General features: G+C 44.0%; 1 protein-coding gene across 1 annotated transcript in view; it reads right to left on the minus strand.

Moving 5' to 3' along the window:
• Nucleotides 1–13,159, minus strand: part of BRINP2 (BMP/retinoic acid inducible neural specific 2) — a gene marked incomplete at both ends in the record, with an annotated part of 51,730 nt that extends 38,571 nt beyond the window's left edge. The window contains one exon of the mRNA XM_079696589.1: nt 12,888–13,159. Within this exon, the coding sequence (XP_079552715.1) occupies nt 12,888–13,159 (272 nt within the window). The remainder of the gene's footprint in view (nt 1–12,887) is intronic.
• Between the last annotated feature and the right edge of the window lie 2,001 nt (nt 13,160–15,160).

Raw genomic sequence — 15,160 nt, forward strand, 5'->3', positions numbered from 1 at the left:
TTTCACTTGAATGAAAAACCTATATTCTCTCATGATAAACCCAGAACATATTTCCCACTTTTCTTGTAAAATTGATGCTTCAGGTCCCAAGCAGAGTCACCACACATTCTGAGGTGAGCCCGTGACCTTGAACTACCATCACTAATTTTCAAGAACTGCACAGAATGCAAGAAGTTAAAGAAATCTGTGGAGAGGAAAATGCCTGGTCTGAGAAACTCCAGGATGGTGAACTGATACTGATCTGTGACAAAATTCTTGAGGATTTTGAAAGGTAAGCAAGCAAGCAAGCAAGCTCTCCAGGAGCCAGAATTGGTTCAGGAAGAAAACCTTATGTCAACATCAATTTCTCATTTATTATTCCTTTCTTTGTTTACTAGGACCCAGGAGAACTCTGAGGCTCTGGGTGATGACAGAGTGACTGGATAGGAGTCTTGGTTCTGAATGATTTCATGAAGATCAAAGAGGGAAAAGAGAGAGTTGGGAAAAAAGAAACAAGGACAGTTTGAGAGAGAGACTGTGAGAGGGGAACGAGAGAGAAAAGAACATCTGGAGGGAAGTCACAGTGTGCTACTGTGTCTAAGAATAACTGTCTTCAAATATCTGGAGACCTTTTGCAAAGAAGAGGAATTTACACTTATTCTAGAGAAACAGGAGAAAGCAGAGTCAGGACCAGTAAGTGGAATTATGGAAGGAAATACTGAGATTCAATTTCATAAAGATCTGTAGAGTGTTTTGGGCTGCTGAATGGAAGTTGGCTTCAGAGAACATGCAGAACTGGACCTGCCCAAGCCAAGGCACCTTCTTGGGGATTTGTAGAGTGGTTGTCTGCCATGGGTAGAAAATAAATGATTTTAAAGTTTCCTTCTGGAACCCTTCTATGCTGTTGGTGGGAATGTAAATTGGTGCAGCCACTATGGAAAACAGTATGGGGTTCCTTAAAAAACTAAAAACAGAACTACCATATGACCCAGCAATCCCACTACTGGGCATATATCCAGAGAAAACTCTAATTCAAAAAGATACATGCACCCCAATGTTCATAGCAGCACTATTTACAATAACCAAGACATGGAAGCAACCTAAGTATCCATCAACTGATGAATGGATAAAAAAGATGTGGTGTGTATATATATGTATATATATATATATTTATATATATATATATATGTATATATATATATATGTGTGTATATATATATATATATATATATATATATATATATATACACTCAGCCATAAAAAAGAATGAAATAATGCCATTTGCAGCAACCTGGATGCACCTAGAGATTATCATACTAAGTGAAGTAAATCAGAGACAGACAAATATCATATATCACTTCTATGTAGAATCTAAAAAATGATACAAATGAACTCATATACAAAACAGAAACAGACTCGCAGAAATAGAAAACATATGTTTACCAAAGGGGAAAGGTGGACGGGAGGTATAAATTAGGAGTTTGGAATTAACATATATACACTACTATATATAAAATACATAAACAACAAGGAGTTACTATGTAGCACAGGGAACAATATTAAATATCTTGTAATAAGCCATATGTAAAAGAATCTGAAAAAAAAATATATATATTGAACTATAATATAATGAATGATACTTCAATAAAAAATAAAAATAGGGGTTTCCCTGGTGACGCAGTGGTTGGGAGTCCGCCTGCCAATGCAGGGGACACGGGTTTGAGCCCTGGTCCGGGAAGATCCCACATGCTGCAGAACAACTAAGCCCATGCGCCACAACTACTGAGCCTGTACTCTAGAGCCCGTGAGCCACAACTACTGAAGCCCATGTGCCTAGAGCCCGTGCTCCACAACAAGAGAAGCCACCACAATGAGAAGCCTGCACTCCACAACGAAGAGTAGCCCCCACTCGCTGCAACTAGAGAAAAGCCCGCATGCAGCAACAAAGACCCAACGCAGCCAAAAATAAATAAATAAAATAAATTTATAAAAAAATAAAGTTTCCTTCTAATTCACAGATCCGAGTACCTTGGGTCTGTTCTGCCATCCCACGTCCCCAGGCTTCCCTGCATCCTCAGACACTGTTTCTGCGGCTCTGGCCTCTTATTCCAGGCCAACCACTAAATCTGCTGTTCTCTGATTTAGTCTCCTGGCCTACAGGCACCAGAATGGACATTGCCCTACTTAGTCGTAACAGAAGGTAAAAGAATGTATTAGCAGCCTCTAGAGCCACATTTCTTCTATCAAGTCCCACTTGAGCATGAATTTCCAGATGGCCGAGGCTGGCATTCAAGGACTTGCTTAGCCTCCCTTCCTTTCCACGTGGTCTTTGTCAGACTCACACTTTAGAACATGAACAGAACACAGCTAAGCAAAGCCTGGCTCACTGCACTGAAGCTTACCTCTGTTACTAGTACTCCAACTATGTGACCCCTGTCGAGGGATCATTAGGTGTGTACATGCCTCTGTGGATCCAGGAGAACTTGCTCCCCAAAGAGTCTTCATTCCTCTTCCTCCTCCATCACTAGCATGTCCCCAGATGAGGCACAGACTCTCCCGGCACACAAGGAAAATGAGAATTCTCCCAGGCACCAAGGCTAGTAATGAAGGGCCTGGGGCAGCGCTCGGTCTGGCTACCTCGTTTTTCTCCGACCAGGGCCTCCTGCCTGGCCAGTGAGACTTCTTGTTCATTCTGACTCATTCTGACATCCAGAGCTTGCTTGTTCTTTGCAGGGAGAGGGAGAAAGAGGCACATTTCTGGGCTCAGGGGAGAGCCTGGTGTGGTGGCAGAACCAGGGAGCATTAAACAGGTGCAGAGGGGAAAACACAGCAGGCAGAGGGAGCTGTGCCAGATCCTTGCATCTTCTCTAAGCCATGGCCCGAGTACAGCAGCCCTAATCTGCCCACCCTATACCTACAAATCCTAAAGCTGACTTGGGAGTCCCAGCCTCTAGGTCTCTTTCACTGCTTCATCTGATTCCATGATGTGCTGTGGATGCAAAGGGTAAGTAGGAGTGACCCAGAGCACGTACCAATCTTGTCATTATATGAAACTCCAAATTTGCAAAGTAGCCCAATAAGCAGAGGTTATTTGCATCACCAAAGGTTTCTTCTTGTCGTATTAAAATATTTCTTGAAATATAAGATATTTCCAAGTGGATGTCTGTGTTTTATAAATCAGTAGCTACCTGATCCTCAAGTCAGGGGCTAGAGATTGACGTAGCACTGAACTTTTATAAGCCATTGCCAGGCAAAAAATAAGATACTGAATTTTGGAAATGCCATCAAGTGTCCCTCGAGCAGAGGATTTGATTTACAGAAATTCGATTTACACTGCACCCTTATAGAAATACACTGGCAGTGCAAAGCCAACACACACAAAATTCTCTGCGGGTGACCTGCTTCAGGAAGGTTCATCTGTAACTTCTTCCCACAAAGGGCTCCCCAGAGCCCAAGTGCAGATGGAGAACTCTGGTGGAAACAGAGAACTACAAGGTCTTTGAGTGGGATGAGACACCTTCTAGCCCCGAGACCCATCTTCTCCATCCCAAAGGTCTGCTAGAATGCCAGAAGGAAGAGTAGGAGTGGCAGAGAGCACAGGTGGTTACAAGTAGAGGCACCATTTCTCTTGGAGCATTAAGAATCCCAGGCTCAGATTATGTATTTGATTCAATAATAATCATTTAATGGTCAGATCCGCTATTGTATGGGTTGAGTGCTGGCTCTTCCTCTTACCAGTTGTGCGACACCCTCTAAAACTCAGTGTCTTCATCTGTACAACATGTATACAAAGAGCATCTCCCTTGTACATTTCTCATAATTTTAGCATATATGTATAACATTATTATGCACTTAGTAAGATGTTGGGTATATTGTGAATACTCCATATGTATAGTCACTATTATTTATTATTGTTATTAATATGTCACAACATAGAGGAATGCTTTGCTTTCTTCTAAGTTATGCATTTGCCCTCCCCAAACAGTCTGTTTTCTTTGCCCCCTTACTCCTTTCATCCCATAAAGAAACTGGGGAAATTGGGACAGCCTGCTGCCCTGTGGTCCACACTTCAATACTGTGTAGTCAATGCCTTGAGATCCCTGCTCACAAAAAGCTTTTGTCTCTTGGACATCCACGCCCTCCTGTCAACAGGCCCTCTGAAGGTTTCCTCCTGCTCAGTTCGTGGAGCTCCATTTGAGGCCACCTGCCCAGCCCATCCACAGTATCCAGTGATGCCTTTTTCAGTTGTTTCATATAGGATTGGGCAAATCAGTCTGAAAGACCAGAAGGCTCCAGTTGTCTTTAATTTGAGTCAGGGATAGATTGTGGGGATAGAAATCTTTGTCTCAGACTCAGGTCCAAATCTTCATCTCCAGCCCAGCTCTATGGTCATAAATCTGTTCCACTTGATTTGAGCAGCTTTGCGAGCACACTCACCTGTTTCTAATCCTGGAGGAGAAGATGGATGATTGGCATGGGAACAAAACACACCGAGCGCTTTGGTCTGCTGCACAGACCGCAGCCCACTTCCAACCACTTGCTCCCGGGGGTCTGTCTTCCTTGAGGGCGGAGCTCCCTGAGGCCTGGGCCGTGTCTCATTGACAGCTGTGTCCCCAGCACTTGGGGAGTGGCCAACACACAGAGATAATAAACGTATGCTGACTGAATAAATGTTCCACCACATGCCACTCACTGTCCTAAGCAATGTGGACTGAAATAATTTTCTTGTGGGAGATGTGGAAAGCCCTGAGGTGGGATAAATGTGGCAGAAGCTGAATAGAGAAAAAAAATGAGAATCCTTGACCCAGAAGAAGCTGTTCTCTTGAGGAGAAAAAAAATGAAAAGACCACGCGGCTAGCCAGTGTCCCCTTCTGCCTGCATGTCGTGACGGTTTCTAGATGAAGCCTACCTCACTCCTTTCTACATATACATGTCTCTAAGTAGCAATTCATTCATGAATAAAATTAATTATTTCTCAAAGCAAACATTAATCCTCTTTTTCTCTGCCTGACTGACTCAAGATCTCTCTACTAAATCTCATCTGAAAACAAAACTGAACTAGCTTTCTCCCCTTGGCCTTCCTGGATTTTCCCTGCTTTTCTTGCATGCTTTTATTTTTACATTTTCTCTTCACAGACCATCTTTGCAATCCTATTTCAAGCCAGGTGGATGACATGGAAATAGTCCTAGAACACACAGGAAAATTTGGGGCAAGAGTCATTTTGTCCTGGGGGAACGTGGGACTGACATCCTGAGAATTCATTCTGATATGGCATCCATGGACCAAATCTATCCATCAATCACTGAGAATGGGCTAAACACCTTCTTCTCCCAGAGCCTGAGATGCTACATTTCAATGTGTTTTTTCCGTTTATGTGTGCTGTCACTCAAACCGGACAGCTGAACTCCTGGAAATCAGTAGAACCCTGTTTTCTCTATCTTTTGTAGCCTTCAACAGCGCCCAGAATAATGCTTTGCACAAAGTAGATGCTCCATAAATACTTGCAAAAGGACCAAGAAAGCAAACACATGGTGTGGGAAGCTTACTCTAAATTCAATTTTTTAAGTCTAAGTAATGCTGGATTTTCAGTTGAACTAGTGGCTTTCTAAGACCTCAAAGAACTGCTTACCATTTTCTCACCAGGTGCATATTCACACTCCATTTTTCCAAGGTAGAAATGCAAGGAATTGCCTTTGGTCCTACCTTCTCCAGATATGCAATTACTTTTACTTCATTTTACTCACTGCCAGTACAGGAAAATGACATGCCCTCCAGGTGAGAGGCTTTTAAAATTGCACCTTGGAAGAAATCGGTGTCTAAGAGACCCTTTTGGCATTTTGGAGTGACAAGATATGGCAGAAACAACACAGTAGGGCAGAGCAGGGGGAGGAGGGACATTCACATGCTTCTTGGCATTTACACTGGATGCATGGGACTGGCTGCTCAGTTTCTAAAGCACACCTGGCACTCCCACAACTTTGGTTATACTGCTCCTGTGTCCACAGCACCATTCCCCAAGCTCTCCACTTGGAGATCTCCCACTCAGCCATCAGAGTCTGGCCAATGCATCCCCTTTTATTCTGGCTTTCCCTGACCTTTCTGTACAGAGTGACCTCGCACTTTCTCCAAATGTACTCGTCTGTGAGTTCCACCAGGTCAGGAACTGTGTCCTCCCCGTTCATGGTTTGTTAGCAGAATCTTGGAGAAGCATGAGCACAGAGTCGGCCTTCAATACGATGGATTGAATGAGTACTGCTCTTCTTAAGCTCTTGAATTGTCATTGTATGTTTACGTGCTCTTTCTCCTTCCTCGAAGTGGGCAGCACACTTCCTCATTCGCATAGGTCAGCGGCACTGGTGCGGATGTGTCCATGTTAAGATGCAGACAGGATGCTGCACAAGGATGAGGATCTGCAAGGCCCAATTCAAGGGCCCAGACACCCTTTGGGGGCTCATCATCCAGACACTTCTGGAATAAAATTCCTTGGGTGAAGGCCTTCTGCCGGGTCTACAGCCTAGATTAGATAGTTTACGTCAGATATTCGGCTATACATTTAGCCAGCACTGAACTCAAGGAAAGCAAACTCTAGACGTTTTGTGCTGTCCCTCTCCCACCTCCTTACCTCTGTGGACTGAGAAATAGTACCTGTGACCTGACTACAGGCTCATCACTCCGCATTGCCTCTGATTTCGCTCTGATTTGTTTTGCTCTAGTTTGTGTACTGTTCCTTTCTCGCCTTCTATTCCAACAAACTCCCTTGTCAAAACATAAACCCAGTGAGAAGGGCAGAGATTACCCAGTTTGCTCGGGTGATGGTCGTTTCTCCGGCCGAGCTCACCTCCTCCCCTGCCTGTCCCATCCACCTGAGAACCACGGCTTCCCTTTTGGTGCCCTGCAGCTGTGTGATAACACAACCCTTCTGTACCTCCGTAGCTATAAGGAACACCTAGGAAATCACTGGGATTTACCCAGACAGACTGAGGTTGCCTTTGGTTGCCATTTATTTATGTGGATTGTGATCTCTTAATTGGAGACAGTGCCTCTCCCAGGGTTCACTGTTTATTCAAATCAGTATTTGTTAGTCCCTGAGACATGGTCCAGATGATAAATCAGCTCTGGAGTTCCTTCTGTGATTGCTTCCACAGCTGCTCTCTGCTTCCTCACCTCTCCATCTCCCAGGAGGCACCCATATAGGCTGGTTCTAGGCCCTCCAGCCTTTTCTGCTTTTAAACTTTTCTCCCAGCTGCTGGATCTTATGAGTTCATGTGCCTTGGCACTAATAATTCCTAAATTTAACCTCCCATGACGACTGTTCTATTTCATTTGTAACATCTCCTGTAAATATTCTCACGACCTCAAGTGCATCATGGGGGATGCTGCCTTACCATTAAGCTTTCTCTCCTTCTCCACCCTGGTTATTCCTGCTCTCCTTCCACCTCCCAAGCACTTAGTATAATCAAGCTTTAATGTCATACTGTTCATGTGGGTCTCCTGTTAAAATGCCGATTCTGATTTTGTAGGTCAGGGTGAGACTTGAGGTTCTGTCATTTCTTACAAGCTCTCAGGTAATGCCAATGCTGCTGCTGGTCCACAGACCACACTTGGAGCAGTATGGATAAATTATTCGGTTTTGCCCTTTTCTCACTTCTTGCACATGTAAGCTATTGCCAAACCTTATTTTTCATCCTGATGAATCATAAACAGATTATCTTTACTTAGGGTAATTGCTCTGGTGCCTGCAGAAAGGTTCTTTTGCCTTAACTGCCCTCATTTCAGCACATCATCTGGTTCTACCCCAGCCTGCCCTAATGTATGTTTCCAGAGGCACCTGCTAAAACACATTCCTGCTTCAACATTGCCTACCTTTAGGTACCACTCCAACCTCTTGGTTTTAAGCTATGTTCTACTTTGGTTCTCAAAATTTGCAAACTTTGCCCAGAATATGATCAGAAAATCATGATCAGAATATGATCACATATAATATGAAGATAGCTACTTATTTTTTGGTTTTCTTTTTTTCCTCCTAAAAGACTTCTAACATATCCCTAGACCCTTCTTTTCTAAAAGAGAGGCGGATAATAGAAATGGAGGTATTAGTGACTAAGGTCAATAATTTGGAATTATACCTGGCCTTGCTTTTCTCCCAACCACCATATTATACTCATTGTTCTATATGATCTCTAACTTTATCTCTTAATTTTAATTTATTCTTTCCGAGTTTTAAGTGTTTCATCATAGTGGCTTGGATTTTTTCCAATCCCACGATTATCTCTCTATTAAAGCTTTAATACAAAAAGAAATTAAAAAAAAAAACCAGACTGCTCATTACTTTGATTTGTAGCAAAGAGAGAATGGAACATTACTGCTAGAGTGTTTTGAGAAACCATATTTACATTTGCATCAGCTCAATTTAGGTGCCTGATTAGGTTGCGTGTTATGATGAAGATGCACTTACCACTCAAAGGGAAGTGGCGTGGTCTAGCGTAATGAGCAGGAGACTTCAAGTCAGGAGCTCTGAGTGCTATTTCTGGCTGTGACTGGCTACCTCTCTGACCTTGAACAAGTCCATCTCACCGCCTTGAACCCTAAGAACCCCCATCTGCCTCACAGGGCTGCTGTGAGAGGTTGATTACTTAAGGGTTTATTGTACTGGGGGCTATAGAGTGGGGCAAAGGCAGGTAGTTGGGGGTCACAAATGGAATCTGAGACAGGATCTCTGCTCTTCCAGCTCTTACCACTAGCCTATTAAGAGACAGTGTCTGAGAAGTGGACTGATTGCTCAGATCTTGGTCTGATAGGGCTTAAGAAGATGCTGAGAGGTCGGCTAATGGAATTTAAAAGCTTGCCAGAAATTGGGTGAGATGGCCAAGGCCATCCTGTTATTTAGGAAGTTTTAACAAGAATGTATGTTGTCTCTCTTCTAGTAATGGTGCCATCCTGAGATTGTTCAAGTTACCCCTGGAACCAGGGAGCTGGCAGTGACCAGTGCCCAGCTTCTGTAGGACATCTTAAGGAAGGTCTGCTCAGTTGGCAACCCCTGACTTTATAGGAGAAAGATCATTCCCTGTGGTGATTCTAAAACATGCTGGAAATGATCCAGCTCTTTCTGGTAGTCCATAAGACCAGTAAGAGTGAGCCCCAGAAAACATGCATTCATTCTCCAGTTGAGTTCCTCTCCCAGCAGAGAGAGAGATGGAGGAATTAAGGTTAATATGCTTTAAAAAAGAAAGCAAGAGAGCAATTTTTTTTCTCCTTCTAATGTAAGCTGTCAAATGCTAAGCCATTATCAGATGTTATCATGAAGATAGTACCCATGGCTGTCATCTCATTATAATTTTTGCATTGGTTAATATTTGTTGAGGATACTCTAATACTAGGTAATATTTATTAAGCACCGTTCTAAGTGTTTTACATCAATTAACTCATTTAATTTTCACATCAATCCATTAGGTGGGCACTATAATTGTCCTAACTTTACAAATAAGGAAATTGGGGAACAAAGAAATTTAATAATTAACCCAACATTGTACAGCTAGTAAGCTGCAGCCCCAGGATTAGAGTCCAGGTCATCTGGCTCCAGAACCCTTCACTCTGGAGCATCTATGCCTACGAGAATACAAACTTACGGAGAGAGCAACAATCTCTGGGGACCCGTGGTTAGAGAGGCCAGAGCTATTCTAGACCAACCAGTCATCTACCCCAACAGATAGCACATTCTGATTTCCAAATAAGAATAGGTGGGGTTCAGAGCTTACTGTTAGAACCTGGTTGTGTAATTGCTATAATATGTCCACACACAGATAGAAGAGAAGAAGGATCTCTGTTCTGCTGTGTAAGAGAGCTTCATGTAATTCTGCACCGAATATTCTAGCCCCGTTGGAAAGTCTTATTCTTCCCCCACCACAGCTCACCTCCCTTCTTACATGGAAAGCACATATGGATACCATATGATCTCCATGTACCAAAAGCTTTCTTAAAGAATTGAATAAAAGACTAATCCTGTTCGAGACCCCATAGTTCACCACAGAGCATTTCTGATATTCTCTGTAAGCTCTTTCTCCCTCTGCCCTTCTGGAAAAATTGCCCTTCTAGTCATTAGGGATGACTAGACCAGTTTTCTGTGACCTGCTCTAGTCACAGTAAGCAAGGTCTTGAAGTTGCTAGAAGGAATTACCACTAGAGACAAAAGGGAAAGGGATAAGAGTGAGTTCCCTTGGGGATAATATAGAGCCCTACAACAAGTATCCATGGATCCACCATGTTGCTTAATAACTAAAGGCAGGACTCCCAGAATGCTCCTGGAGCAGCCGTGTGTGACCATTCTCCTCTTGCCCCGCCATGGGGTCGCAAATCGCAATGCTGCATTCCTGTCAGAATGACTGGTTACTGTTTCCCCAAGTATAGGTTCATGTGCAATAACTGACCCCAGAGAAACAGAATGGCATAGTGTAAGAGCCCGTCACATTAAATGATCAAAACAGCATTACAGACTGATAGAACGGTTGATGGTGCAGAAGTGATTCCAGACATTCCCCATGGCCGGCTCTGAGCTGCTGCTAAGGCATTCAGTGGTCGCCAGCCTTGGGGCTGGGGCCTGATGACAAGAAAAATCTGTGGGGCTTCGCTGGTGGTGCAGTGGTTGAGAGTCCGCCTGCCAATGCAGGGGACACGGGTTCGTGCCCCAGACCGGGAAGATCCCACATGCCGCGGAGCGGCTGGGCCCGTGAGCCATGGCCGCTGAGCCTGCGCGTCTGAAGCCTGTGCTCCGCAACGGGAGAGGCCACAACAGTGAGAGGCCCACGTACCGCAAAAAAAAATTAAAAAAAAGAAAAATCTGTGGAGGGGTGAAGGAAACTGGTGCTTTATTCCTTCTAGTTCCTATAGCCCTTTGAAGTGAATGGTGGTATTAGGATTCCCAGCCTGACATTTCAGTTCCAACATACTTAAAAAAATTTTTTTGGTGATAATAGTGCTTTTGAAAGATTTGGGATAAACAGAAAAGTTTGAGGTGAATTAAATCTTGTTTTCCTGAACTAGAGGGATTCGCTGCTTAAATACATTCTAGGGTGGATTTTCTCTTTTCCCTTTTTTTCTTCTTTTTTTTTTTTTTTTGGAGGGATGGAAAAAGAAATTCTTTGATAAAGAGAAGCATCGCACTGAATTTACCTTATAGAAAGGTCGTGGGGGACACAGGTCTAATTTCTTGTATATTTACTGAGAGTCAAGTTAACCTCTTTTACTGGAGCAGGTGTTAGCTCAGCCACTCCCAGCCCGAGCTGGCTGCTCTCTGCCTCAGTGGCCCTGTGTGAATTTACACTACAGTCTTTGGAGGATGGCAAGGACCAGAGCCGCTGAACCAGAGAGTATGAACTGCAATCCCTTCTAATACCAGATTGGAAGAGAAATGGCTTTTGTTTCTACGGACCTCTGCACCCAGGAAGCACCAGCCCCTCAAATACCTCATCTTTCCCTTTGTCTGAATCTGCACGTGGGGATCGTGTACCAGGAAAATGTCCCCTGTAAATGGCTGCACTTACCATTTGGGACTCTCTCAGTGCTCAATACCTTAAAACCTTATTTCTGAGACTCCGTACTAACCTAAACAGACTGCGTGGTGTTGCAGAAGTTAAAAAAAAAAAAAAAAAAAAAGCCTCTTAGAAACAGAAAAATATAGTTTCTTTAAATATAATTTAAGAACGCAGACTTTGGAGTCTGACTACTAGTTGGGAACTAATCCTAGCTTCACCATGTACTAGCTGTGTGCCCCTCGGCAAGTTCCTTAACTTCTCTGGACCTCAATTTCCTCATCTGTAAAAAGGGGAGAATACCTGTTCTTCCAAAAGAGGGTTATTAGAAGGATTAAATGAGTTCATGTACATAAGGCATGTAAAGTGCTAGATCCAGCAAGAGGGCCAAAACCTTTAGTATGTTCACATGACTAGGAATGCACATGCCCAAGGTTACCAAGAGCAACCTCTAGATGGCAAAAGAATAGGTGATTTTTCTGGCTCTGTTTCTCTTTGTGCTTTTTCAGACTTCCCCCCCCCCAATAGAAATGAATCTCTAATTGGAAAATAAATATCTTTAATAAAAGAAAAAAATTCTAGCAAAGTTCCCAGGTTTGTCTGAAGACTATGGTCAAGGTGAGGAGGAAAAGGGGGTGACACTAAGGCAGGGACTGAGCAGAGGGATGAAGGGGAAAGTTGAATTCAGGAATGCACTCAAGGGAGCCCTGAGGGTCTCTGGGTCACCGGAGGTGAGGATTTTGATGAGCCTTGTGCTCTTGAAGTGCTGGTCCAGCAGCCAGGAATCTGTACCTGGTTCATCCCTTGTCAGATGGGTCAGACAGGCTACATGTTTGACTTTCAGCTCTGATGCTCCTGAGGACAGGCCAAGGGGCAGGGACGATGCAGCCCATTTCCTTGCACAAGGCCAACTGAGGCTGTGGTGTTGACAAGGGTGAGGGCCGGCCCATCCCCGCCCCTGCGGGGCTCCCCCCACCTCTAAGGCAGGACCTGGAGCTGTCCTTCCTTCATTTGCATATCGAGGTAATTACAACTCATAAAAGTATCTCACCCATTATTTAAAACCCGGCCCCAGCCTTCGACTCTGACCTCCTGCAGCAGCTCAGGCCTCATGCTGAATCCAAGCCGCCTGATTTGTCCTCAATTTATAAGCAGCACAACCTATAAATAGAAACCCTTTTGCTAAGTTCCCCAGGAGGCATCAGCAGGTTTTCCAGCTTGTATGTGTTTTCTTCTTTTTTTAAAAACCAACATGGCAAGCTTGTTCTCCCTGCCTGCTGGTCCTCTGGCTCTCTCCTAGTGCAGTCTGCGGCCTGCCAGCTGGCTTGGCGCCTGGCGCCCTGCACAGCCCCAGGCCGGCTTCAGTGGGATGCCCCACTCACCTGTAGATCCTGTATCTGGTGGTAAAACCCTGGCGGTAGCGCTCCACGAAGTCGGTGTACTCCTGCGCGCGGTGAAACGGGCCCCGATCTGTGAGCAGCCAGTCCAGGGGCGGCTGGCCGGCCGCGGAGGCATGATGCTCGGGAACCGCAGCGGCCGCCGTGGCCGAGACAGCCAGCACCCAACCGGGGAGGGCCAGTGCCAGCAGAGCTGCCCATGGGGCTGCCGCCACCGGCTGAAGCCCTCTAAATCGAGTGCCGCAATGCCACCTCATGCTTCTCCCAGGCGGTTGGTGTCTTCATTCTCTCGCCACACTCTCCAGCTCTGTGCCGCTCCACCAGGGCTCCTGGAACTGGAAAAGTACAACACGGAGATGTCAGTTGCACACCCTGGTCTGACCGCATGGGCCTGTGAGCATCAAATCTCCTTGGGCAGGGCCCATTCTAGAAATCCTTTATCTTAGTAACACATCTTCCTTCTAGGCATTGAGCTCCGTGTTGATGTATATTTCATTTAATTCTTAAAACAATCCTACAGGAAACACCACTGTCATTTTGCCGATGAGAAGATGAGGTTTAGAGATATGAGGAAAGTTGCTTAATTTCACGCAGATTTCAAGTGAAGAAACCAGAATTTTGACCTCAGGGGGTCCAACTCTAACCTTTATACTGTGTTGCTTCCTTGTTTCCTGGGTAGACTCAACACCATCCGCTTGTCTTCCTCTCTCAAAAATGTTCACTATGTTTCAATAATAGCCTCATAGATTGTGTGCAGCCTCTAGAGGCTTGATGTAAAGCAAGGAGAAGCCCCCTTTTTCTGATGGTGAATTGTGGGCAGAATAGTGAAGTCCCATCACTGTTATGAAGCTGGGTGAACTTGGGCAAATTACTTCCCTTCTCTGAGTTTAGTTCTCCCTTATGGAAAATAAAGATGCTTACTATGGAGAACAGTATGGTTCCTAATACTACTAAAAATAGAGCTACCATATGATCCAGCAATCCCATTCCTGGGCATATATCCAGAGACAACCATAATTTGAAAAGATATATGCATCCCAATGTTCATAGCAGCACTATTTACAATTGCCAAGACATGGAAGCAACCCAAGTATCCATTGACAGATGAATGGATAAGGAAGACGTGGTACACGTACACACACACACACACACACACACACACACACACACACAATGGAATATTACTCAGCCATAAAAAAGAATGAAATAATGCCATTAGCAGCAACATGGATGGACCTAGAGATTATCATACAAAGTGAAGTAAGCCAGACAGAGAAAGACAAATATGATATGATATTGCTTATATGTGGAAGCTAAAAAATAAATACAAATGAATTTATTTACAAAACAGAAATAGACTTGCAGACATAGACAACAAAATTATGGTTGTGAAAAGGGCGTAGGGGAGGTATAAATTAGGAGTTTGGGATTAACATATACATACTACTCTATGTAAAACAGATAATCAACAAGGACTTACTGTATAGCACAGGGAACTGTACTCAATATTTTGTAATAACCTATAAAGGAAAAGAATCTGAAGAAGTATATATATATATATATATATATACACTTTATAAATAAAAATACTTTTATAAATAACTGAATCACTGTGCTGTACACCTGAAAGTAACACAACATTGTAAATCAACTATACTTCAATTTAAAAAAAACAAATGTAGGATTATACTATATTAAAAAAAAAAAAAGAGAAGAGAAAAGAGGCTTGACTAGATAATAGTCAAGCTTTGGACTTCCTGCTTTGAACATTGATCTGTTCCTTTACAAAAGGCCATGCAGGGATAGAGTTACAGTGGGAAATCACCATCCTCAGAGAACAGATCCGTGAACACAAGGATGACCGTTGTGCTCTTTCTCCTCACTGTGTAGTATGGAAGCTCTCTGAGGGCAGGGCTGTGTATCCCCCTACCCTAGTTCCTGAGAGCACACAGTAGGCCTTCAGAGATGCTCCTTGAAGAAATGAATGAGTGCATTCTTGCCCTGCCCTGCCCTCTCTGAGTTGAGGGACAGTGCCAGGAAGGGAGTAAGACTTTGGCCTTCAAGACTCCTGGCTGACTCAGTACTGCGGGGGTTCTTGCAATAGAATTCATTTCTTCAATCTTCAATGTCTAGCACATGCTGTCAGAGTCTCACCCATCTCCCCTCACCAGTCCCACCTCGGTCTGTGCTAGAATGACTTCCAATCCCCAACACGTGTAATTTGTGGCTTTGAGGCCTTTCTCTGGCTGCCAAAGTCC

This window comes from Hyperoodon ampullatus (assembly GCF_949752795.1).
Source record: "Hyperoodon ampullatus genome assembly, chromosome: 2".
NCBI lineage: Eukaryota > Metazoa > Chordata > Mammalia > Artiodactyla > Ziphiidae > Hyperoodon > Hyperoodon ampullatus.